General features: G+C 34.7%; 2 protein-coding genes across 2 annotated transcripts; both read right to left on the bottom strand.

Annotated features, from left to right (window-relative positions):
• Positions 1 to 1535, bottom strand: LOC11408586 (protein PLANT CADMIUM RESISTANCE 2). The gene is made up of 4 exons (XM_003611722.4): positions 1199 to 1535; positions 1013 to 1084; positions 472 to 684; positions 1 to 360 (listed from the first exon to the last, which is right to left on the bottom strand). The coding sequence occupies exons 1-4, from the start codon at positions 1401 to 1403 to the stop codon at positions 269 to 271; spliced, it is 582 nt and encodes a 193-aa protein (XP_003611770.1). The 5' UTR covers positions 1404 to 1535; the 3' UTR covers positions 1 to 268.
• A 667-nt stretch (positions 1536 to 2202) lies between these two features.
• LOC11409903 (exocyst complex component SEC8) lies at positions 2203 to 25249 on the bottom strand. The gene is made up of 25 exons (XM_003611721.4): positions 25096 to 25249; positions 24863 to 24953; positions 24037 to 24525; positions 23431 to 23540; positions 22900 to 23058; positions 21576 to 21747; positions 21368 to 21474; positions 16788 to 17095; positions 16037 to 16200; positions 15383 to 15498; positions 14610 to 14680; positions 13528 to 13658; positions 13385 to 13434; positions 11364 to 11464; positions 10210 to 10322; positions 9884 to 9991; positions 8626 to 8823; positions 8353 to 8438; positions 6182 to 6359; positions 6020 to 6097; positions 4008 to 4109; positions 3815 to 3889; positions 2838 to 2933; positions 2700 to 2749; positions 2203 to 2629 (listed from the first exon to the last, which is right to left on the bottom strand). The coding sequence occupies exons 2-25, from the start codon at positions 24902 to 24904 to the stop codon at positions 2542 to 2544; spliced, it is 3192 nt and encodes a 1063-aa protein (XP_003611769.2). The 5' UTR covers positions 24905 to 24953; positions 25096 to 25249; the 3' UTR covers positions 2203 to 2541.

Raw genomic sequence — 25249 nt, 5'->3', positions numbered from 1 at the left:
TAACAAAATGGTTGAATCTAAAAAATAAATGTAAGTGCTATATATAGATGAGCTACACATAGAGAAATCATGGTGAGTGGATTACATTTGTTTGATATTTGATTACATTACATTAGCAACTCTTATTTTTGTTACCAGTGACACAAGAATCCTCATATTTCAGACACTATTGTACTAAATAAGATAAGATAAGATGAACACAAAGATTATATATGAACACACTCACTGAATGAAGCACACAAAATACATATGGATATCTTCACTCACTTCAACGACTCATGCCCTGTTCAACTGCTGGAGCTGTTGTAGTTGTAGCCATTGCTATTCCTCTAGTCCGTTGCTCAACATTTCCATGCCACCCTATCCATTCCAAAATGCAAATTTTATAGCTAAGATTTAATAGCAGCAAACCTTATTAAGAAAAGATTCAAAACAATGGTTCATACTTCATATCATATTATTGATACATACCAATGACCATGTTAAATCCACGGTTTTCAAGCTCACGATATTCTTGACACAAGGCGCATGCCTCGCAGCAGCAATGAATCAAGCAATCTGTACAATCATTTCCTTTCAAACCGTATTGTTGTCGCATCTTTGACCGGTAGAAGCAAGAATACAAACAAGGACACCCAATCACACAGCAAATCAATGTATACAAAGCCCCACTAGCACCACATGCTGCAAAACCACAAAAATACTCTCAAGTTGAATCACAACAATTAACTAATTTTTCCATTAATAACTTATTTCCAATATTACTTTTTTAGAACATATCCATCACATCAAACAAGTCAAATTAATCCTTACAAGTATCATGTGGTTTTTCAGCATATTAATCCAAAAATATATAAATATAGGAGTGAAATGTAAGCTCTAAAGTATTATGTGTTATTAAATTTGGTAAGAAACTGTACAATCCTATAATTTCTTTAAGAATTGTGCTACTCAATGCTTTCAATATATAAATTGAATTTGTTATTAGAAATGAATGGGTGTCTTGTCTTACAAGTGGATCCCTTGTCAATGATTTCTGCAACTTGGCCAAAAGTGATACATGGACACCAAAACGTTATGCAGCCTGAAACAAATTAGATATGCAAAGTCAACCAAGTGAAAATTAATATACATATAGTTATATAGCTGTAGGTATATGCATAATATAAATTAGTTTAGTAAAGGATGAGGGACTTACTTTTTCTAGGGTCAGATGAGGCAGAGCAGCAATCACAAAGACCGGTGGACCATTCAACTAGAGGTTTAGGCGGAGGAGGAGGCGCGTAATCCGATGAGGCACCGGAGTACGCCGATGTAGTGCTGTTGTAGCTCACTGGAATACCTGTGGCTGCTGCTGGTGGTTGATTGTATGTTGGCTTTCCTTGTTCTGGTGGTGGATACATTTTTGGAACTTACTAAATTGACTTGAAGCAGATTGTATGGATAAGAGTGTTATGTTGTGATTATGTGAATGATGGATTGGCCTCACCTTTATAAATGTTGAACATTGTGAGTGCTGAATGGTTCAATGATGAGACTAAATACACTAGTCAATGTTTGTGCAACTTGTTCGTTACTTCCATTCCACTAATATTATTAAAGCAAACAAAAATGTTTCTTTCAATAAGAGACTAGGGTAGTTACATTGAACCACATGATGCTACTGTAAAAAAAACAATTATAAAATTCTTATCATAGCATAGAGATTTTTTTTTATTTGACTGGACATATATAGAGATTGTTGTTTTCTTAGAGGATATATTTGTTATCACATGCTCTATACGGAACTTCTTTCAGTATACAAAACTAATCTTTTATATTTATATATCCAACAAATTTTATTCTCTTATTTACTTAGTTGTCCAAGGTTCTGACCTCAATTAAATTTGTAAATCACATTCCATAACAATTTGATTAAGCGCTGAGTTGTATAAATTAGTGATTCAGTTTTTTATTTATTAAAATATTTTAATTCATTGTATCAAAAAATATTGTAATTAGTTAAATATATATTAACAAATTACAATCGATTTGATTTTACCATACTGTAATTTTTTAATTTAATGTATACAGACATTTTAAGAGAAAAATATATACAGACAGACCGTATTACTTTCAAGTTTCAAGTGCTTTTAACTTAAATAATAATTTCAGTCAAAAGGAAAAAATTAGTGAATCGGAAGAAAGTAAAAAAACTAGTAATAATACTTTAATAATATAAGCATTGATAAGGATAGTTGTATTGAGAACAATAAACGTAGAATTAACGAAACTAAAAGGAAAGAAGCATCAACCAAAATTGTCATCATATTTATAATAATTACATTACAAACAAATGGAGGGGTTGGGTGGGGGTGAATGTCATTGCCATCATCAAGCGCAGAATGAAACCATCTTTCAACTAGTAGTGGTCTAATCAGTTGAAACTTGTGTAAAATCAAACATCTGCATCGGCTTGTCGCATCATCATTTTTCAGAAATCTAATTGACACGAGCACCCCAACTGTCCAAAATGAACTCTGGCATAAAAGTTTGAACGCACTACAAGGATAATATTTCAGACACTCGGTCATGTGCATCGGGAGGAATCTCCCTCCCAGGGACTAGAACATTTAGAAGTTTGGCGTACCTGTGGGAATATAATGTCAATATCATTCCATAAAAGGGTATTAACAACTAAAATTTGGGTATTAACTCACTCTGCAGCAGTAAACAAATGTGCATGTTCTGTAATGAAGGCAAGCAGGGCCTGTGAAAGGAATAGGAATACCAAGATAAGATAACTTGAGATAAAATTGCATTAAACATGAAGCTGTAAGGTTAGTTAGTAGACTTACCTCAAATGGCATGTTTAAGAGTTCATAGTAGGTGCGGACTCGATCCAATCTTTGTTGCACAACTTCACTGTTTATGGATGGAATAGCAGCCAATGCCTGTAATACCGTGCAAATTTATTATGAATCTTAAATTTCGTCAAGAACTATTTTATCTCCACTTTATTCCTAATCTCTTTTAATGAAGTCAAATAGTAAAACTGTCTAATTAATAAATAAAAAATATGCAACATGCAAAAATCCACACACAGTGGCTGTATCTAGTTAGTGCAAAAATCCACAGTGGTTGTATCTAGTTAGATAAGCTTTTAGTGAGATTAAGAAAAGCAAATACTAAACATACAATAAAACCATGCACATATGGTAAAAATTTAAAATTGTTTGTCATGGCTATTTTAATCTTAACCATCATTGGTTAGATCTAGTGGTATAAATTAAACCCTCTTAAGTTGCATTTAGGGTTCGGAGGGGAAGGGAGGAGAAGGAGAATGGTGAGGAGCCCTAATCAATGTGCCAAAGTGAGAGACCACCAAAACTGGCTAATATCATGCCCTAACCCAGAATTTTAGCGTTTCAAGTACATGAATCTCCACACTTGTATTTTACCGCTCACTAACATGCGGTCAAAATCAACCATCGCCCTGGTACAATTTGTTAGAAAAGACGCAAAATAGAGATGCAGGATCAAGAAGAAAGGACACGTCTGGGGAAAAAACTTTACGAGAAAAGATCACGAGCAAAGGACATTAAAAAGAGCAACTACTACAAACATCTTAAATGCTAAACCTTAGTATGTATATGTATTATAGTATATGTAAAACCCTAACTCAAAAGCCCAAAAACGCAAAAGGCTCATACATCACTTTAGAACATGTTTTGAAGTGTATGCATGCCTAATAACGAGCACTCTTTGAGCGCTGGAAGAAATATAGTCCTCGCACTTGATACATCTACACGCACACACGCACAGTATCAGTTACCTGTTCCAATGCAATAGAGTTTCGACATATTTGCTGAACACCAAAAAGATTAATAGACTTCATATCCGCCAAAGCCTGTAAGTAAAAGCGCCCCCTCTCATTAGCAGTGAAGAAACGAAAAAATACCCTTTTCAAACAGAAATATTGTAAGTATTTAGGTCAAAACAAAATTGTAAATTGTATACATTCGCACCTTAATAGATGCATTTGCTGCAACCCCACAAATTCCACCAAAAATGTAATTCCGCTTTGCATTTGAAATAAAAGGAGCCATTTCCTCATCTCTTCGGGTTATCTGGACATTTCATTAAAATAGTAAACATAAATAGTTTAACTTACATAAGCATAACATACATCTTTGAGTCACTAACAGGAAGATCAGACTTTTTTGAAATTCATCATTTTGGCTATTGACCGTTTACTTTCAATATTAGGGTTTATAGTAATATTCCATTGTTTTATTTCATCGATCAGATAATTTAGAATTCTTTTACTGGTGGGTTTATTAAGCCGCCATTACAACTAATTTAGTTTAATTTTAACATTTATTTATATTAGTATATGAGTTATTCCCACACTTCCCTAGTGGAGGAATATACATTCGGACTAGAACTCATGCTCTCAAGGTTTATTTAGTATGGTATGAATGTATGTTACTTTTTGGTTTAGTATTAGAACTTTAGGTTCTAATGATTAAAAAACTTACTTGACAATTTCACAAAATAAGCGATTGAAAGAAGGTCTCAATAGATATTGATGTGAGTGCAAGTGCATACACTTAGCTTGTAAGGTGAGGACTGCCCATCGTGTATGCACTACTTAGGCCATGTGTGTAGTCAATGTGGGACTCTCAACACTTCACTTCATGCTCTAGACTGCACATCTAAATTGGGACTTGTGTGGATGGAATAACATAGATCTCAACACCTCCCTCTCCACACACCTAAAACTAGACATCTAGAGCGTGGACAAACACAAACAGACTAAAAGAGAACTTGGCCCAATAATAGCTTGAACCAAGTTCTAATACCATCCAAGGTTTTGGGCCTAACTCAATCTCACAATATCAGTTTCTAAGGTGAGGACTATCTAGTCTAGTCTTATATGCACTACTTAGGCCACATCTTTAGTTTATGTGGGGCAATCAACCATAATTTGAAAATTTAATAAAATTCAGAAATATATAGAATTTTATTTAAACAATGTTGGAAATCTACCCTACTTTGTGGGAAAAGGCTTGGCTGTTATTGTTGTTGCTGGAAAATCTAACTTAATTGTGGTGATCCCTGTGGTCTATTATTGGGCCAGTTCGTCTATCTTCATTGCAGCAGAACAACACCTTTACGGTTTGTTTGGGAGTTTGGAGGGGAGGGGAGGAGCAAGTGGAAGAAATAGAAGAAATTGGTAGGAGAGGGCTTTGGGGGTTCATTTTTCTTCATAATACAAAATCTTCCTCATTTTTTGGGGTCTGGGAAATATAGGGGAAAATGCAGAAATTTTTTGCATATATTAGAGAATGATAAATTAATGCTTATGATTAATATATTTTTAATTTTAAGAATATTATAACAACATAAGTTAAATTTGAAGAATTCATATAAACCCTCCGAAACACCCCAAAATCTTCCTCCAATACAATTTTTGAGTTCCCCCAAATGAGGAAGATTTTGTATTATGAAGAAAAATGAACCCCCAAAGCCCTCTCCTACCAATGTCTTTTATTTCTTCGTTCCTCCCTTCCCCTCCAAACTCGCAAACAAAGCCTTAGTGTGTTGGTTTGGGGGGTGGTTCTAGTCCCACATCACCTAGTGATATGATCTTGTAAAGCTAATAAGACTAGGGTAATCCTCACCTTACCAATCAGTTTTGTGAGGTTTGATTAGGTCCAAAACCTAGTATGGTATCAAAGTCTGTCCTAGATTCATTGTTGGGCTCCCTACATCATCCACCCCCAGCCTAATTGATGGTGTGAAGGAAGGGGTCCAACAGGTATTGATGTCAGTGCATGAACATAAAACCAAATTCTAAGGTGAGGACTGCCCCAAGTTGTGCATGCGCTACTTAGGCCATATCTTTGGTCGAAGTGGTACTCTCGAGACAAGACATCTAAAGTGGAATTTGTGTGGGTGGAATAAGAAAGACTTCTTGAGAAATTGGGTGGCAGGATCTTTTGAAGACAACAAACAAAGATAGATAGAAAGACACCTGTGCAGTGAGAGAAATGATGAAGTCATCTGGTTCCTCAGCATCTTGGTCATCCAAGTATTCTGTATTTGTCATTTCCTGTTCAAATGCTCAGATAAGTTTGACGACAATCAAATCATCAAATTCTTCAATCAGAGAAAAGTAACATCACATTTGGCAAACCTGCATATGAAATATTGTTTCCAATTGCATTTCTATGCGTAAAACCTTAAGGCAGTCAACTGCCAATTTTCTATAATCTTGAGCAAATGATGCTAGACTCCTTGTAGGTGCGCTGTCTGAATGACTATGATGCTTTCCTCCAACATGATTTGTTGCTCTCTGAGTAGTCTGTCCAAGCCTGCCAATTTCACAAGAATTTTTAATGCTTGGAATTCTTTCATCATGAAAAGACAAAGGCTTAAATGCATTTTTGGTCCACCTATTTTAACTTGACTGAAATTTTAGTTCCCCCATTTTTAAACCCATTATTTTGGTCCCCCTGTACATTTCTTCGTTTTTTTTTTGTCCTCCATCAATTTTGGTGATTTGTCACTCTCATTGATGACACGGCGCATATCTGGCATATGTGAGTTGGATTAATGTTTGCCATATCATTATTTTTAGTTATTATTATATTAAAATATAAAAAATAATTAAAAATTATCATCATCAACATCCACCATCATCATTCATGGCTCCATCTTCGTCTTGTACATTCATAAACCCATAAATGTATGCTAATTAATTGATAAATAAACACAACATCCCAATCCAATTAACTCTCCCCATCCCCTCAAGAGCAAAGCCTGTGAATGTATGAAAGGAGAAGGAAGCGAGTGAAATTTTGTAAAAAGGCAGAGACTGAAACCAATAACTGAAAATTTTGTAAAAAGTCACTTAGAAGTTAGAACAAAACAAAACAAAATCCTATGGTCCTAACTCTGCAAGGAGTATTTATTTTGTTTTGTTCCTTTCAAATATACTACCATCACAGATGGTAAGGAGCTTGGCTCCAGCCATTGTTCTAGCTCATTTAATATTTACTTGCCTTCATTTTCACATAGTAACAGATGACACTTCATCTGATTTAACTCGACTTACACTATCGATACCAATTCTAGTTGATCTCTCTGTTGATGCTATGATTTTTGGGATATCATCCAACATATCATCCACGTACACATCAACATAATTTTATTGAGCATTGTTTTCCTGCACTATACCTAAAAGACTAACCTTCAGTAAAAACTTTCAGATGCCTTTGATGATTTTATGATATTCAATTTTCTCATATATAGGATGTCTGACACACAAGTTTTAGTCGAAGGATAGTCCGTCCTACAAGGATGCTCAAGGATTTTCAAGAGTACCCTACAAAGAGGAGCACTCTTGGATATTTTCCCTGCATTGTAAGCACTCTGTTGCGCTATATCTCAGAAAACTATGCAAGATTTGTCACACTTATAGATCCTGCCACCCAATAAGGGAGATACACATGTAAAATCTGAGAGATTGTAACACAGAACAAGATTTTACCTACAACAAACATTGTACTCAAGAATACATACATATAATATATTTTTTGGTGGTGGCCGGGGTTTGAACCCCAGACCTTGCATATATTATGCATTGTCCCTACCAACTGAGCTAAGCTCACGAGGACACATAAAATATAAACAAATAGATAAAATAAAACAAATTAGCATAATAACATTAATAATGTTGAGATCTCTGATAGCAGGTGGCCCAATGGATCTTGGAACTCTTTAACAAGATCTTATCTCTGATTTACTTTTGTATATATTTTCCAGTTTGTAATCATAATTAGATAGATATAGGATTTTATTCCTATAGCTATAATCAAGGGATAGGCTTTTGTAATCCTATGCGAATAGTAATCTATTTAGATAGATATAGGCTTTGGTAATCCCTAAAATGGGTTAAACTAAACCAGCTGGCACAGAGACTACTCACACAGGTCGCAGACTCGCAGCAAGCAAGTTGCACACAAGCATGGACCCAGTCTCACCCAAAAGAAACATAGATCTAAAAAGACGAGCACAAAACAAGTTTCATCCAAGGGAAGCTCTTTTAAATAGATTCATACTTGTGAAAAAGCAATGATAAAAAACTAAAAACTATGGTTTGCGAATGATTGGTGGTCATGCACATTTTACTGATCTTATTAAAATCCCAGAAAAACAAATGTCTTTCTGGAGATGCGATTGTTCCACAACCTGCAACTGAACTCTACAACCTGAATTGGATTCTGGCAGTCTCACGTTTATACTTACTTTATATACAGTATGCAATAAAACATTACTAGATTGCACAGCATATGCAAAACACACCTTTCAACAGAGTCTGCAACAAACTCCAGTGAGTCACTAAGGGATGCCAACAAAATAAGTTTATTGTCATCGTGGATTAGGTTTTCCTGAGGAAAAAAATACAATCAAGTCACGGGAGAAGCAAAATAAATAGGGGGAGAGACAGGGGATTTTAGCAAGAATGCATAAAATTGAAAACTTAATTATTATAGGTTGGTAAAATTAAACACTCAATAAGAAAATTATATCAATAATGAAGCATAGTAACTCGTAAGCATAAATGAAGAAAAGAACCTGCTTAATAGGACGCAAGTTTAGCAGTAATTCACTTAGCTCCAGTTCAGCCTCAATTGTTTCGGCATCATAGGAATTGCTTTCCGAATTAAAAGGACCTTGCAGATTTGGTAAATACCCACTTGAGGGGTCAAGCCTCATCAATTTCTCAATATCATGCCTCCCAATAAGCATGTAACTCTGCTTTTCAAGAACAGCCTGAAATATAGTTGACAAAATGTCAGAAAATGCTAGCACAGGAAAGATACGATTCGAGGCAACTATTTATAGGAATGCCAACGACCAATTTATCTAAATAGCCAAGGACGGAGTAATCAACAGGTCCATATATACTTTGTGCTGATAATTTATTTATTTATATATTTTTTTAAAACTAGGTATCCGGCCCAAGGACCTACTAATCGGGTGGACCAATCACACAATACACTAACGGAGAGGCCAATTGAAGCCAGAGCAAAGCCCTGTATAGACTGGCCTAACCCAACACAGGAATTGTTGGCACTTCAGGGATTCGAACTTAAGACCTAGGCCCCAAGCCTACACCGCCATGCCATCCCCTCCCCTGGGGATTCTTGACTGAATTAACAAATAATAGGACTGAAGAAGCAGCAAGGATCCAATTCTTGTGTGTTATTTGCTTCTTTATAGTCTATGATGCACCGATTCGCAGAAATGGCCACTGATACAGCAGCAACACAGCTGTGATATATGTACGCTTCTTCATGAATTTACATATTCCCCACTGAGATACATATGGCTCAATTTTTCTTATGACTCTCGGTAATCACCATAACACTTATGGCATTACCTGTTCATCTCAGATAAATGTATCATTCACACCTGCTCACTCTTCTAATAATTTCTCACCCATTCATTATATTGAACCCTTCACATGCATAATATCCTTCACCCATTCACTTTTCCCTCTGCCTTTGGCCATTTTTAGTTTGGAAATATTGAATTAAAATAATATATTTATTATATTTCATATTTTTTTAATATACATATCTTAAACTATTGTATCCTATTTTTTCAAAAAAATGCCACTGCATCGGATATGTATCGTATCCGTTACTCGTATTGCAATCATGCATCATAGTTTATGGTGCTTAGCCAGTCGTTATTTCAAATATATGTCTTTGTCGGGTAGCTTGAGGATTTAGTAATATATGTTCTCTGTTTTTTTCTAGATTATTGGAAGTTTTTCCGTCAAAAAAATAAATAAAAATCACAGGAAGTTTCATAAAAAAAAAAGTACCTCCATGTATGAAGTCCGGCATCTTTCATAAGTCCTCTCCAGAAAAGTTTGCACATACTTCACAAGATCATTAGCAAATTTGGGCATTGCTTGAGCCCAGCCAAGCACCTGCAGTAAATTTTATGCAAAAAGTTTCAAAGGGAAAACAAACATGTTCTCTAACTATCAAACAAAACTAAATGTTAAGCATGGTCAATGGAATAATGTCCAAATTCCAAAACTTACTAGTCCAGGTAACATATCATCTTGTGTTCAATATAGAAAAGTAAAAAATAAAATAGAACCCGACGTATTGTATTGACATTATTATTGAAGCTAAAATTTACCTCTTTTGTCAAGTAATCAATAGCCAATAATCCTTGTAATACAGGCCGGCCCTTTTCAATTGACGAGGTATAGGTACTGACCACATGTGCTCTTGGACGAAATGCAGCCGGACCTAAACATTTATAGGAAGAGAACAGATCTTAAAACAAACTTATGGTGATATTTGAGGACAAATACTAATCTCTCAACAAATCATCAACATTCATATGCCCGTAAGCCTAATAAGCTATTATTTCACATCATTTTTGATGCAACTTCATTAGCTTTTACATTACAGATTGAAAAGTTCAGTAAATGTTATGCACAGTGATCTTACAAATTAGGATCAAACTATGTTTAGTGTAGAAATTACTCTATAACTTGAGAGTAGTTTATTTCAATGAGAATGGTACTCCTTTTATAGGAGAGAATACAACTAATCAACTCCTTAATTTAAGGAGTGACATAATGAAAAATAAACAACCATTAAAATAGAATAATAATAAGAGGAAGTAATATATATTTCAACATTTAGTTTAATTGTACAAAAGAAGTGATCTATCATCTAAGAACACTTGATTAACTACGCTATCACAGGATTCTCCATTCCTATTTTTGTAAACAAATTTAGGAATTGCTCCTTTTAAAATCCCAACAAATTAACATGTATGAGCAAGTGTACTTTCAACAATATAAATACGAACAATTGCAACAACTAAAACACTCAAAAAACACAGAAATGCATACTTTTTCTGGGCTTTTGAATTGAACTGTAAGGAAAAGATAATCTAGCAAGGGAATGAGTCTTGGGTTACCGATTCCCATAACTATGGCCGGTACAACAAAATTACTAACTACTACAGTACCAACTACTTTAAACTAGGATGCCATAATTTTCATGGAAACCAAATTTGCTTCAGAAAGTTGTGTTTTGGGGTGGGTATTAATTATCACTCAAGTGCTTGTCAATAACACCTTCAATTAAGAAGTAAGAACAGGTCTTAGCATCAAACATTTCAGAGAAAGCTAACTTCAAAATGCTTTACTGCATGATTGACATTCTATGATGTTTCAAAATAATTAAGATTCGGAAAATATCACACTGACCCCAAGGAGGGCTTTTAAAATAAGGGAAACGGAAAAAAAAATAGCCAGAACAGTTTAAAAGACTTGCTTGATATGGCTTGTTGTACGCCTTTTCGGTAATCCACAAACATAGTTGGTAAAAAGTGGTCCTTTACAAAGTTCTCCACAAAAGCTAGCAACCCGTCATTGCTGCAATTCACAAAATTGACAACACCAAGAAGTAACATTAATGCATTAAAAAGTCACAAAAATTGAGCTTGAAAAGAACTTTTGCTATTTTTTTTAAAAAATCGATAAGAGTTTGTATCAAAAATATATACTATACAAGCATGATTAGTCAAAACCATATAAAAATTAATAGAAACTAGCTGATATGCAAGCAAAACTTGTAGCTTCCATTTTCATTATGTTTCCTTATATTGATTATGTTTGAAGTTTGTTGATCACTCGCTCCGGGCTTGCAAAAGTAGTACTACACTGGCACTAGACCTAATTCTTATAGATAGCATAGAAGTTATTTTACAAGTATCACCAATATCACATTATACATCGAGAGCCTCTGATCTAAGGGTGGGTATGTTTCAATTAATGCTATGAGATGGAATGGAGTTGAATGGATTGGATCGAAGTTATTTTCATTGTTTGGATTTTAAAAATAAGGACGGGTAGAATAGAATCTAATGGTATCTATTCCATCAATTTCATTACTTACCACTATTTTTCATTTCCCTGAATTTGGATGGAATGGTATGGAATCACAGCTGGACATATTTTTATAATTTAAATTAATGTTTCACCCAAGTAAAATGAAGTGTGTCGCGTAGCACAAGAACGCTTTGTCGTACAGCTGCGACTGATGACTTTTTCTGGCCAGTGCCGGCAAACAGTTGCAGAGCCGGAGACACAGAATTTTGTCCTTAACAATGGCTGGACACTGGGTATTGGATTTATGCTATTAATTTGGGGATTGAGCACACTTCACTTTTATTGTTATTTAATTTTTGAGAATGTGAGGTTTTGAGGTTGCAAAAAAACCAAAGACAAAATTAGTAATATTTTTTACTTATTCTGCATTTTACATCGATATTGGGATTTTATTAACATACAATTATTGGGTTTTTGACTTATTGTATTTTTATATTGTCAAAAATATTGATAACATTTTTGTTAATATTATTATTTTTACGTTTCACGTGCATTACAAAATGTAAATCTAGCATCAGATTGTTAATATTTTGAAATATTAAGTTTCTAGATTGTCTAAAAATGAACTATTATTTGAAATAAGGTTATAAGGGGAATAAAAAAGTTCTAACCCATTCACTTCACAAAGGATAGGATGGAAATTATGTTTGAATTTTAATGGACATTTCACATTCCCTGGTCCCTCTAAAGATTTTTGTTGCAATTATCAGGTTTAGACTAAGAAAAGAAAGAGAAAACAAAGACGGCTAACAATGTATCCAGTATATAATCAATAGATGAGATTCGATAACCTAACCTAATAGGCCCTATTTATAGTGGGTTCTATAATCAACTGCTTAAACAATTTGTGTTTTATTTTGACATTGACAAGTAAAACTATTTGTTACATTTCAACCACATTCTTGGTTCGTATTCTTCATCATTTACAAATAAGCAATGTCAAGAAAACTAGACTTGACTGGCCAATTGAACCAATTAGCTGGAACCAGACCATAATATAGATTGATTAACATTAATATCTCTGCCCTGCATCTACACTATTTTTCATTAAAGAAATTCTACCGAATAAGTTTCTTTCAAAATTTTACCTCAACAAACTCAATTCATTCTACTTTCAGAACCTGGTTTTTCAAGCACATTTAGCAGTAAATACTTAACATATTGGCACTAAATACTCAATGCAGAATGACACTCTGTCCCGATATCAATATGTAAGTCAAGGTAAAATGAACAAGCACATGTGCTTAACTTAGCACTAAATATAGAAAGCAACATTTTATTCGCGCATTTTTTTCAACAAAGAAAGTGAACAATAAAGTAGCATTTTGGTTTCGCATACAAGAAATCAAGGAATAATTAAAAAAAATATTGAATAAAGAAAAACTGCAATGTTTTTGAGCTCACCTAAGTTGGGAATACTTTGTTGGCAGCATTGAAGCAACTTTATCTGTGAACTGCACAAAGAATCAAGTCAGGAAAAAAAAAAAAACATATTGAACACTGGTCAAAACTTTACAGGAGGGATATAAAAATCCAAAATGCAACACCTGAAGCACAGGTCGGTATATTGATGCTGCTAAATATATGCCCTCCTCAGGTAAAACCGCTGCAGACCCATAACCCTCCTGCACCACATTGGGACCTTTCCTATTCCATCCTTGGCGAACAAGATCAACTCCTGAATATTAAAACAACCAGCCATAAATGTTAGAATTGGGAAAATAATTAATAGCTTAATAAACAAAAATTATAAAGAAAAAATGCTATAAATAAGATGTTCAGCAGTTAGGCAATGACTTGTCATCAAAGCATAAAACTGCTGCTAGAGATTTAATTGTCAAGAATTAAGTAAAAGGGTGATGTTATCAGAAACTTCCATAACTAATTTACAAATTAAAAGCTATTACAGAAATGGTACTGTCAGCACAGCATGCTAAAAGCTAACATATACGCAATATCATTCTAAACTGAAAGGGAAACAATTTGGAATTGCAGGTGCTAAATAACCAAATGGAAAATGTTCCTATAACAGTGCTTGCTTGTTTGTTTTTTATCCAATATTACTGGTAATCTTAAACATTGATGATTTTCCTGTCCATGTCATAATATTGATAAGATTACTATTCTCATATACCATGTCTATTAGACAGCAGCTGTAATCATTTAGTAGACAATTAAAAGTGGGAGAAGGAAAATAAACATGCCAAAAACTTTGACAACTCGAATATGTGCACAAATAAATATAAATTTCATTTTTCTTTGATATTGCAACTTTTTCTATCTATCAAGTATCAAATATACCGCATATGGCACTTTTCTCTATGATAGGAATAGAAATTTTATCAGAGGTAAAATAAAAATATGTACAGACATTGCAAGGAAGAGGAGTGCCAGCAACACACTCTTCCCATCACGCGCTCTCTTATTGGTTGAAATTCAAACACTTCGAAGTTTAGCTTTAACCCTCTAATAGCGATTCTTATGTAGGCAATTTTCACAAATTATGCAAGCTTCACCAAAATAAGCATATCTTAACAGCATCCCGTGTATACCAACAGCAACATGATTTTAAACTGTATAAGCAGAAAAGTTTAACTTCACTCCTTCAGTTTAATTGAATTTATCATACCCTGATTAGGAACAGATATTGTAGCATCAGTAAAGCGAAATGCAAAGGTAAGACCATTTTCTGATTCATCCCTGTAATCAATGAGAAACATTAATCATTAACTACATGATATAAATTTGATTTGAAAGATAATATTGTATTAACATAGAAAATTAAAATTTTTGTATTATTTTCTCCTGACAATTGTGAACCTGACTCAAACGATTTATCAATCGCATTAAGGAAAAAGACCTTGTGTCAAATACCCTACTTATTTTTTCTTGTCTAAACATCTTTCCTTGCAACACCAAAGTTTCAATTTATCTAGACTGAGTGCATAAGAGGGGATTTAAGGTTGTGATTGTTCTAATGCCATTGTTTTCTTTTCTATGTTTCTTCTTTGCACCAATGCATAAAACAATACCTTATATTCTTTTTTGTTGTAAGTCAAGATCTCTCTAATAAGATCACTTTCATAAATTAAAAAAATAAAATAAAAAAGTCACAAACTAACATGTGACACCGAGCATGTCATATTTGAGTTGCAAACCAAATGCTCCTCAACTAGATGATTAACAGTGAATCCAAAATGAAGGCTGCATTAATGGTTTGATTGGAGCTCCATTTATTATCTATCAAGTTCTTATGCCAGCTTCATCACAGACTTTCTTAATTATTAGGTATCTGTGGCCGAAGGACTACTACACAATATTTCATAAAATTAAAACTTTGAATTGAGCAAAGGTTGCTGTTAAATGTTATATTTAAAAGCAAAAGAAATTGAACTCACTTGCCTTTTCTCTTTCGAAGGGACTTTGCTTGCAAGTCTGGCTGTTTGCACAGCGGCATCAGCAGATGCAGCTTCTGGAGTCGCCCGCAGAATTTCACATATAAGTTGTTGGCATTCACTCTACAAAGAAACTTATGCCGTAAAAAAACTGAACATGTTTCTAAACCAACAAGTGTGATACTTTCCAGTAGTTTCAACACTCACTAACATGCATGTCAAACTGCTTATTTAGTTTTCAGATTTAAACTTGTCATGAGTTTTCACTTCGCAAGTTAAGCTTTCTAGAAAGTTGGTCCTAATTGACAGATCCAGAAGCTTAAAAGATGGGGGGCTAATTTTTATTTTCTTATGATAAATATACATGTTAAAAACTTAAAGCAAGTAGGTAATCTTCTCATCTACTACAATTTTCAAGCTAAACACACAAACGCATAAAAGAGATGTACTAATTATAAACTGAATGTCTCAATTAAACAGGATGCGCATGAAACGTGGTCAACCCTTTAAGTGATAGTAAGCCTTCTACAAGTTCACTTATTATTACAGTAATATCTTAATAGCAATAATTTGCTATAGAGTGGGGAAATTATTAGCACAGATATGTCCTCATTCTATTATTAAACATCTTGCAACTAAATGACCCCTAGATATAGATTACCTGTAACACTGTCAAGGAGAAACTTATGCTGTAACCTCCTGTGACTTGAGATGTTTCAGAATCAGGGTTCCAACTCACATCTACTGGCACAGATTTTGGTGTGTTCATGTCAACATGCTGACTGACTTTTGCTTCCAACAGCTCCCCAACAATAACATGGTTCTCTATAGAATGATACACGAGATGACAAATTTACTATGAAGAATAATGATTAAAATAGAAAGCAGACAACAACAAGCAAAACATTTTGACACTAGGTGGGGTTGGCTACAATTTTCCTTGGTCTTCCCTTACCTCCATTTATTGAAATATCCTCTATCTAGTTTACCCTCCTCACCAATTATTCTATGTGTTTAAAAATATAGAAAGTGCGAACACACACACACACACAGAGAGAGAGAGAGAGAGTGTAATTTGATTGATGCATCTCAACTGAACTGATTACAGTGTAGCTAACTATTTATACATAGTTAGCTGTAGCAATTCTGTTACAAATCACTAACTAATGAGCTTGAAACCCAAGTACAATAGGGAGTGGATACTGAAGTGAATATGGGTTTCTCCACACATTCCCAAACCACACAAGACTCTGATGTCTTTTACACAGCAGGTGTTTCCCCAACTTTCTCCCTAGTGCTTTTATTCATAATCCAATATTATTTTGCGTGACCATTTATTTTCTCCTCTCTGCAACATTAAGTGTGCCATTAACCTAGAAAGAACAATGCATAATAAAATTATTGTCACTCACCAAATATTCGAACAACAGCATCCAAAATTGAATCAAGAAGCTCCTTTGTAGCAATTTGTGCTTTCCCACCAGGAGCCATGAGAGGGGAAACAGGGCTTACAGCCAACAGAGTCCCGGCAATAGATATCCCATTCTTACGCTTCTGTTTTGGCAACTGGTAGCTTTCCAGTTGACCTTTAATGAAGTGTAGATCACCTGTTCCAGCTCGGGAACCATGAACAATGCTAGACCTTGATGAATTCAAAAGGTCTGCATGGGCTTTAATCTTGGATGTAATAATTTCATGAATTGTTGGTCGTAATCTTTGGCTGTTAAACAATAAAACCGGTATAACTTACACACTATCATCACTAACAAATATATAACAATAACAAAACGATAATAATGAAATATGGTGAAGCCTGCACAGACAACCACACCTAAAAAGCACAAAAATGATAATAATGTGAAAGAAACCATGGGAAATATATCACAGCAATATTTAGATCACCGTTAATTAGTTCAAGTTGTCATTATAACATGTTTTTCTTGTTCATAGGGATTCACTTGTTGCCAGGCATCCAGAGTTCACTGTACTATAGAAAAATAACACTTGCAGTCCGTTTGGATCTGCAGAAACCGGGACGACGGATGGCTGCATAGTGGAAAGTTTTTTTAAAGCTGTGCCTTCCATTGTTGGGTTCTCTTTACTCTTTAGAGTGAGCAAAGAGGAAAGATTAAAAACTTGTGGGTCGCACACCAATAAAGCTTTCCGCGCAATCATGGAAAGAAAGTGGAACGATAACACTATTTGTTGTAAAGTCAGAAACACCCACGCATTGAATGACGTGCAATATGTATTTTGAACGAATCATGTTTTCTTATACGTGGGTATTAAAGTCATTTTCTAAATATTTATATTCTTTTATTACACTTTTTACTCAATTAACCCTTTCTTTTCCTCTTACCTTCACTTCTACCAAACAACTAAAAATCATCTCACTTTCTATCTTTTTCATTCCTTCAACAATCTTTCCACTTGCTTTCCTTCTAATTTCTTTTCTCATCCAAACGTAGCCTTGGACTCTTCCTCCTGACCATGAACCCGTTGGATGCAATTAGGTTTTCCGAGTTAAAGAAAATACTGGTCCACTTGCAAAAGACTTCACCACCCGTTATAAAACCTATCACAGTTAGAGTTATCCTCAAAGGTCACTTGGACGAGGAGGTTTACATGTCTTAACCCTTGAGTTTTGAGGTAAATGACAAATCATTGGTTTATTGACTTAACAGGCCAATATATAGCCTTAAATAGGCTCCCAGGGCCTGGTTTGAATGCCTCGGAGATATATTTCTGCAGTCTGGCTTTCTCCATAACAAGTGTTATACTTCATTCTTTTTGAATATATGTTTGATCAGCTGCCAGCGATGAGGTTTATCATTTTGTTTACATTGATGATATTACTCAGTTCAATTCAGTCTTTGCCATTAAACAACTTGGCCAAATTTATTATTTCTTGAGTCTTAGAATTTGGGTTGAGCGGTTGAGCCTGACTCAACCCATACGAAACTGTCTTGTAAGGTGAGGACATTCCAACACTTGTAAACATATTTTCAGGCCTTAGATCATCCAATGTGGGAACTCTTAACCCACCCCCCGTCCAGGACTGGACATCTGGAGTGTGGTCTGATTGTGGGTGGCTTAATGGATCGTCTAGCTCTAATACCATATTAGAATGAGAGAAAATAATGGAAATGTTTCTATATTGATTGACAAGAATTTCTTGATTTGAATGATCAAGTTACAGGATCTTTATATCCTTGCTTATCCTTCACCCAAGGGAAGCTAATCATACACCACTGATAACTAACACTTGAGACGGTTACAAGAAGCTTTGCCGATGTGGTGTTTCTCTATTTTAGCACTTGTATTTTACTAGAGATGCTCTAACTAATGAAGCTTTCAGTGGAAGCTTTAACAGCTAATCTAGAAATATATCTAGTAATAGAACTAGTATATTCACATGGATAAGTTGTGATACCATCTTAGAATTTGGGCTTGACTTAGCAAAACCAGCTTGTAAGGTGAGAACTTCCCACCACTTATAAACATATATTCATGCCTTATCTCATCCACTGTGGAACTCTTAACATTGGACATTGAGGTTAGACACCAGTCTAATGGCTCTATTTTGACTAATATTCAAAGCAAGTGAATTTTGTAACTATCTGGCCAAACAATTGTACTGATGATAAACCAATCTTTGAACCAATGGTAAGTACTTTTGAGTCTAACTCAACCTTCTCGGTGAATTGCCCAAGTTTTATAAGCTCTATTAAGGCCATATTTAAGCTAATCTAGGACTTGGATTTTTTACAATACTATCAAAATATTTCCAATGTTCTTAGAGGGAACAGATCACTGTGGACTAATGCTTCTTGCTATTGAGCCTCACTCTTCCTTTGAGGGTTTTCTGTGATGTGTACTGGGCCTCGGACACAGATGATTGTAGTTTATCTTGGACACAACTAAGTTCCCTAGCGGTCCTGCAAACATAAAGCGGTTGCAAAAGTGCTTTTGGGGCTGAATACAGGAGTAGTGGGGGCCAAGCCGGTCTGAACCAGGCCACTGGATATGCCGAATACGCAGGCTAAATTGGATGTCTTAAAATATTGCTCAAGCTTAGTCCTATAGTTAAAATCCTGATTTAAAATGCAAAATTGTACGAGTCTAAGATTTCAGGGGTGTTGGGCGACTTCGTTTCATTAGAATATCTAATTCACTGCTGTCATTGGGCTATTTAAGCAAGCCTAGCTTAAATTATTTTGTTCATGACTTATGAATTACTGGTTCTTTAAGACATTATTTACGAACTTCCTTATAGTTATGACTTTAAGTTTAATTAAGTATTTGAATCTAAAGGTTTACTTTCTCTTGCTAATGTAAATTTATGCATGAGTATTAATTTTATGAATATGTATATATATATATATATATATATATATATATATATATATATATATATATAGAGAGAGAGAGAGAGAGAGAGAGAGACAGGATCCGTTGACACCAGGTGTCAACGGATTCGTTGACACCAAATCTCAACCATTCATTTAAGTTTTATCAAAGGCTCATAATTCTCATTAAATGGTCTCCATAAATTTCCAACTTTCTTGATGTACGGAATCACGCTCTTTATTTCCAACCTTCAATTGCTGGGTTTCACGTTCTCTCAAATCTCATGAACTTTATGTTCTCTCTTCCGTTGATTCCCCATCAATGGTTTTTGATACGTCCAGGTACCATAATTAAACCAATTGAGTTGTTTATGATATAGGAGTGGAAGCAATTCAACTTAATTCAATTAGGAATTTAGGGGAAAAAATTACATGATTTGGCAAATTCCAACACTCATATTCTCACGGAGATCCAATCCAAATTCTTCCATGATTCACTACCTTATTCCAATGGGAAAAGATTAAATTTCTTTTGATATAAACAAGAGAGGCACAACGCAAGAATCTCGTCCTTTTGAACAACACAAAAAATTAAATTAATTTAATCTTACAAATTTATCTTTATTAAAATATTGGATCAGCTTCTAAAAAAGATTATCAATTTAAAGCTTTGTGGTGTTTCAATCAAGGTTGTGCTGCTTAGAACAGGTCAATGTTGTGTTAGTTAGAACAAAAATATTGAGTACAAGAGAGAAGGGGATCCAGCGAACATTAAATCTTGTTTAATTTCTAGCCTTTAGATTAAACAATATGGACAGTGAGGATTTGGTGTTAATATAACCGTTGACACCAGGTGTCAACGGATCCTGTCTCATATATATATGTGTGTGTGAGTTTTATGAATTTTATAGAATCTTATGATTCGTGTTATGATTTCACCCTTTACAATTTTACACCCCTTTTCGATTATGCGTGGAGTCTCGATTTTAACTACCTTGGTTCCTTCATCTTGAGCTTTTGGAGGGTGGGAGAATAATCTTCTTGGTCCCAGTATTTCTGATGTTTTAGTTTGTTAAGTTTGCTTTTAGAATTCAATTCAGATATAAGTTACAACTAAATAACTTACACTTAGCTGTCACAACCTTAACTACAGTTATTTCAAATCATAAATACGAGTGCTCACAGCTTTTGTAAATTTTAATTGACTTTCAGAAATACAATTTCTCAGTTTCAGTAAAAAAAAAAAAAAACTTTTCTGTCAATTTCTGATAGACAGCAACAAGTATCACATCCATTCTACTAATTGAGGGGATTTGGCATCCACAAATCATGAATTGCATGAATTAGTATGTTGTTTTTTAGGATAAAAGGAAAAATATGATTGAAGTCAAAAAAAAAGGACTGAATCCCGATATTAAAATAGGATAAATTGAGGAAAAAAAATGCAGATATCAGAAGTAGAGTTGATATTTGGACTTTCATGAAATAAAAATCCCAACCAAGAGTCAAGATCAAGCTAGCAACACTAGTGTGAAAAGTTAGTTTTAAGAGATGCTTATAGAAAAAAGCATATCAAAACCTTCAAAGAGATAAAGAAACATAGAGTTTTCTTCAAAAGAAAAAATATTATTAAAATAACTAACCAAATCATAGCACCAGCAGCTGACACTTTTCCAAGCATACACAGACACTCAACCATGGTCTGAAGATACTTCACATAAAGTGGAGCATCACTCTTTCTAATTGTTTCCTGCACAAGAAACTCGGAACTTCAGTTCAGAGCTAAAAGTCGCTGAAAATTCGAGAAGCAATATGAATTTAATACCAATTATATGATTAAGTGGCTCATACAAGAAATTCATCAGGTGTCGAATTCGAAAGCCATGTTGGCATTTGACGAAGAGCACCACTAGCATCCTTTGTGACATCACTACCAGTGATTTTCATGTTTTCCATATCCCCATCTAAAGTAGCTTCTTCACTTGAAACCAGAGTACCTTCCTCATCATTGCCATCAAAAGAACTGAAACACACATTTGATGGTATTTTATATACTATATTCCACAAGCACAATCCAAACTACACCCTAACATGTAGAGCAAAAATCAAGACTTATCGCGCTAGGTGGGATCAGCTACATGGATCAAACAACGTGATAGTGCTCTGTCAAACAACACACCAATATGACGCTGGAAAAAGAAAAATTGGAGATTGTCTCTATAAATTGTTATATCCTTAGATTAGTCAATATTAGTGAAGAGGGTATTAGAGATATAAGTGTACATAGCTTAGTTTACTTGTGTATGTGCCAGCTCATCAGTAGCTGTATGCTTAGCTCACCAAATCTGTATATAAACCAGATCCATCTCAAAATTGTAACTAACTTTTCATATATAGAAAATCACAATTCTGTAATAAACTTTCTCTCTCTTTTCTCTCCCTCTCTCTCTCTCTCTCTTCTTCTTCATCATATGATGAGTTTATCAAACTCTATTAGAGGGCACAACCTAAAGTGGACATTACGAAAATGGAGCTACATGACTACATCACATCAACCTAACAAAGCAACAATCCAGCAAAAAAACACTACCAAAGCTAGCATTGAGTAGTATAGCCAGTATTCCATGTAACATTTAATAAAATCACATTATCAAATGTTCTCATCATCACTTTCAACAATCTCATCCATTCTTGACAAATAAGACAATGAGAGGAATTTGCTAAATTAGAATATCTACTATGAAAGCAATCTTCCCTCGGCCATCAATGAAGCAATGTGTAACAGTAAAAAAACTGCATGAAGCTTCAATAGGAAATAAGAAATGATTTATGCAATTTACGTTAGAGTATATAAGTATCTGATGCATTAAGCATCTTAGTGTGGCTTAGTTACACTTAGTTTAAGTCTTCCATTGCAGGCTAATGACAGTTGTCAGGTTGTGTACAGATGTCATACTACCTCATGACCCTATATATACTTCCCCTTGTAACCTGAACTCTAACAAGAAATAAAAGATTCAGTTACAGAGTTAGTTACAACTCTCTCTCTTCTCTTTCTTCTCTCTGAGATTTTCAAGCTTTTCACATTCATCAATGGCGCGATTCCTGTTTCTAACAGTTCAGAACTAGGAGAAAAATAGCAGAAATAGTCAGAAGTTCAATTGACCAGCATTACCCTCTGTTATATGATCCATCAATCTGGAGGCCATTTTGATTGTCACCTTTGAATGACTTTGTTCTTCGAGACAGAGGTTGTGAATTATGCGCAGTAAGTGCAACAGAAATGGTGGTGGGAACATCGTCGTCATTCTCCAGCATAGTTGAGCATGAAGCACTGTACACAAAAGAGTTCAAACACAATATATCATATCATCAGTTCACAACAAATAAACTGCACAACTACATTAAATTGGCAGTCAAATCAAAAGTTCGCAGTACATTTAAGCGCCATGATATGAAAATGTTTTCACATAGAAACAAATGCAAACAAAATAGAAGAGAAATTAACGAAAGAGCAAAATAGAGCTTCGGAGTTTGCTTGAAAATAGCATATCAAGGGAGAAATAAAGCACAGATGAGCCACCGCTAAAATAGCATTTCAGAAGCATTTACTCTAAATGCCTTTGCAAAAAAACAAAAAAATGTGTACTCCAATATCTCACAGCATCACGATCTAAGTAAGAGATAGGAATGGAAAAACAAATACCTATATTCACCTTTGTTGTATAAATGTGCATGTAAATCCTCCAAAATCTTATAAAAGAGAACTCCACGCAACTTTGTTAAATCAGAACGGACATCTTGGAGTGCCCCAACCTAGGCCACACGTCAAACATAACTATTACAAACAAAAAACACATAGAGATGTTCATAGAGATGATTAATAAATGGAAAAATATTAACAAAGAGGGAGAGAGAGCATTTTGAATCAATAATAGGCTTGAGAAGGGATGTTCATTAGTCGTATAATATACAGGTTCAAAACTAGCTAAACAAGTGGAAATTTTATGAATGTCTGTTAGCACTTCTTTCCATATGCTAGAGGATATGGTTGAGTTTAGTGATTCTCACTAGTGTTTCAATCTCAAACTAATGGTAATTTTAAGGGAAAATACTTTTTTTTTTTTGGTCAACGGGAAAATACATTTCTAATATGCAGAGAGATGCAGAAGTTGTCATATACTTGTGCATTTTAGTCTTTTTGACTTTTTTTCTTTGGATTCAGGATACAGTCACATTCACATTTTCTTTGAACAATAAACTGTTTCTACCAAAGAACAAATACAACACGTAACAAAAGTTGAAAACCTACAGTTTGGAGACCTCGCTCAAGCATCATCATGGATTGCAAATGCAATTGAACTGCAGCATAATATTGCTTCTCTGCAATGAGTTTCTCAATACGAGCTGGAACCTTAGCAATGTCTTCAATTTGATCCAATAAGGAGATTATGTGTCGTAATGTGACTGATCGATACCATAATTGATGCAATTGCTTATTGCGGGCACTAAGGTGCTTCTTGGCCTCTGTCAAATCTACCTTCAAGACGCCTATACTTTCAGTGGATTCACTAAAAAGCCTCAAGATCTGGGAATAGTTTTGGATAGCTCTGTTAAAACCGCTATGATAAGATTGTACAACTTCATCGACAACCTCCTCAACAACATCACTTTGCTCTTTCAAATATTGGGCAGCAGCATCACGATCTTTTGATGTCAAAATATGAACAACATGAGGTAACGAATCAAAACGAGCAACAGTCCAAGTCTCATCTATCCTAGAGAGTTCTTCCCTCAGATACTGCATTCAAATAGAAAACAAAGACTCAATTTGTCATCAATGAATGAGTACTACTCAGTGCAACACATGAGAAATGCAATTACAATAAAATGAATAAATCTAATCATAATAATAATACTCTACCGTCAATAATCTAATGATCTATGAAGCACGGTTACAGACACAGAAACCGGACATGACACGGACACTGACACGGCTAATAATTTGAGAAAATCACATAATTCAGTGTAATTATATGTGTGGGTGTCGTGTGGGACATGTACACGCCTAATCCGAGGGGTGAATGTGCTTCATAGCTAATGATGAATAAATCAGAAAGGGAGGAAATATAGCTTACAGCTTTTTCTGGAGGCAAAGGCAAGTCATCAAAAATTCCCATATTGAACCTTCTTCACTGTGTCCACAGACACACCATGAAAAGAATATAACTGCAATGCAAAAACCCAATTGCATATAAATGAATCATCAGAATTCTTAAGAGGAAGAAGAAATGACAAATACAACACCAGATCTTATAATTAAACTATGACAGCAGAATTGTTTGAAGAAGAAAAATCACAGCTAACTTACCAAATCCGACGAACAGAGGCAATTTCCGGCACGGTTGTCGCCGGTGAAGTTGCTCCGATTCAAAATTTATGTGTTTTTGTAGAGAAGAATGATAGAAAATGATGATTGGAATTGATTGAAAATGAGAGAGAAATATTCTGGAAAATAAACGCAA

The sequence above is a fragment of the Medicago truncatula genome, chromosome 5, assembly GCF_003473485.1.
Source record: "Medicago truncatula cultivar Jemalong A17 chromosome 5, MtrunA17r5.0-ANR, whole genome shotgun sequence".
Taxonomy (NCBI): Eukaryota; Viridiplantae; Streptophyta; class Magnoliopsida; order Fabales; family Fabaceae; genus Medicago; species Medicago truncatula.
The sequence above is the reverse complement of the archived record's forward strand: the minus strand, read 5'-3'. Positions and strand labels throughout refer to the sequence as shown.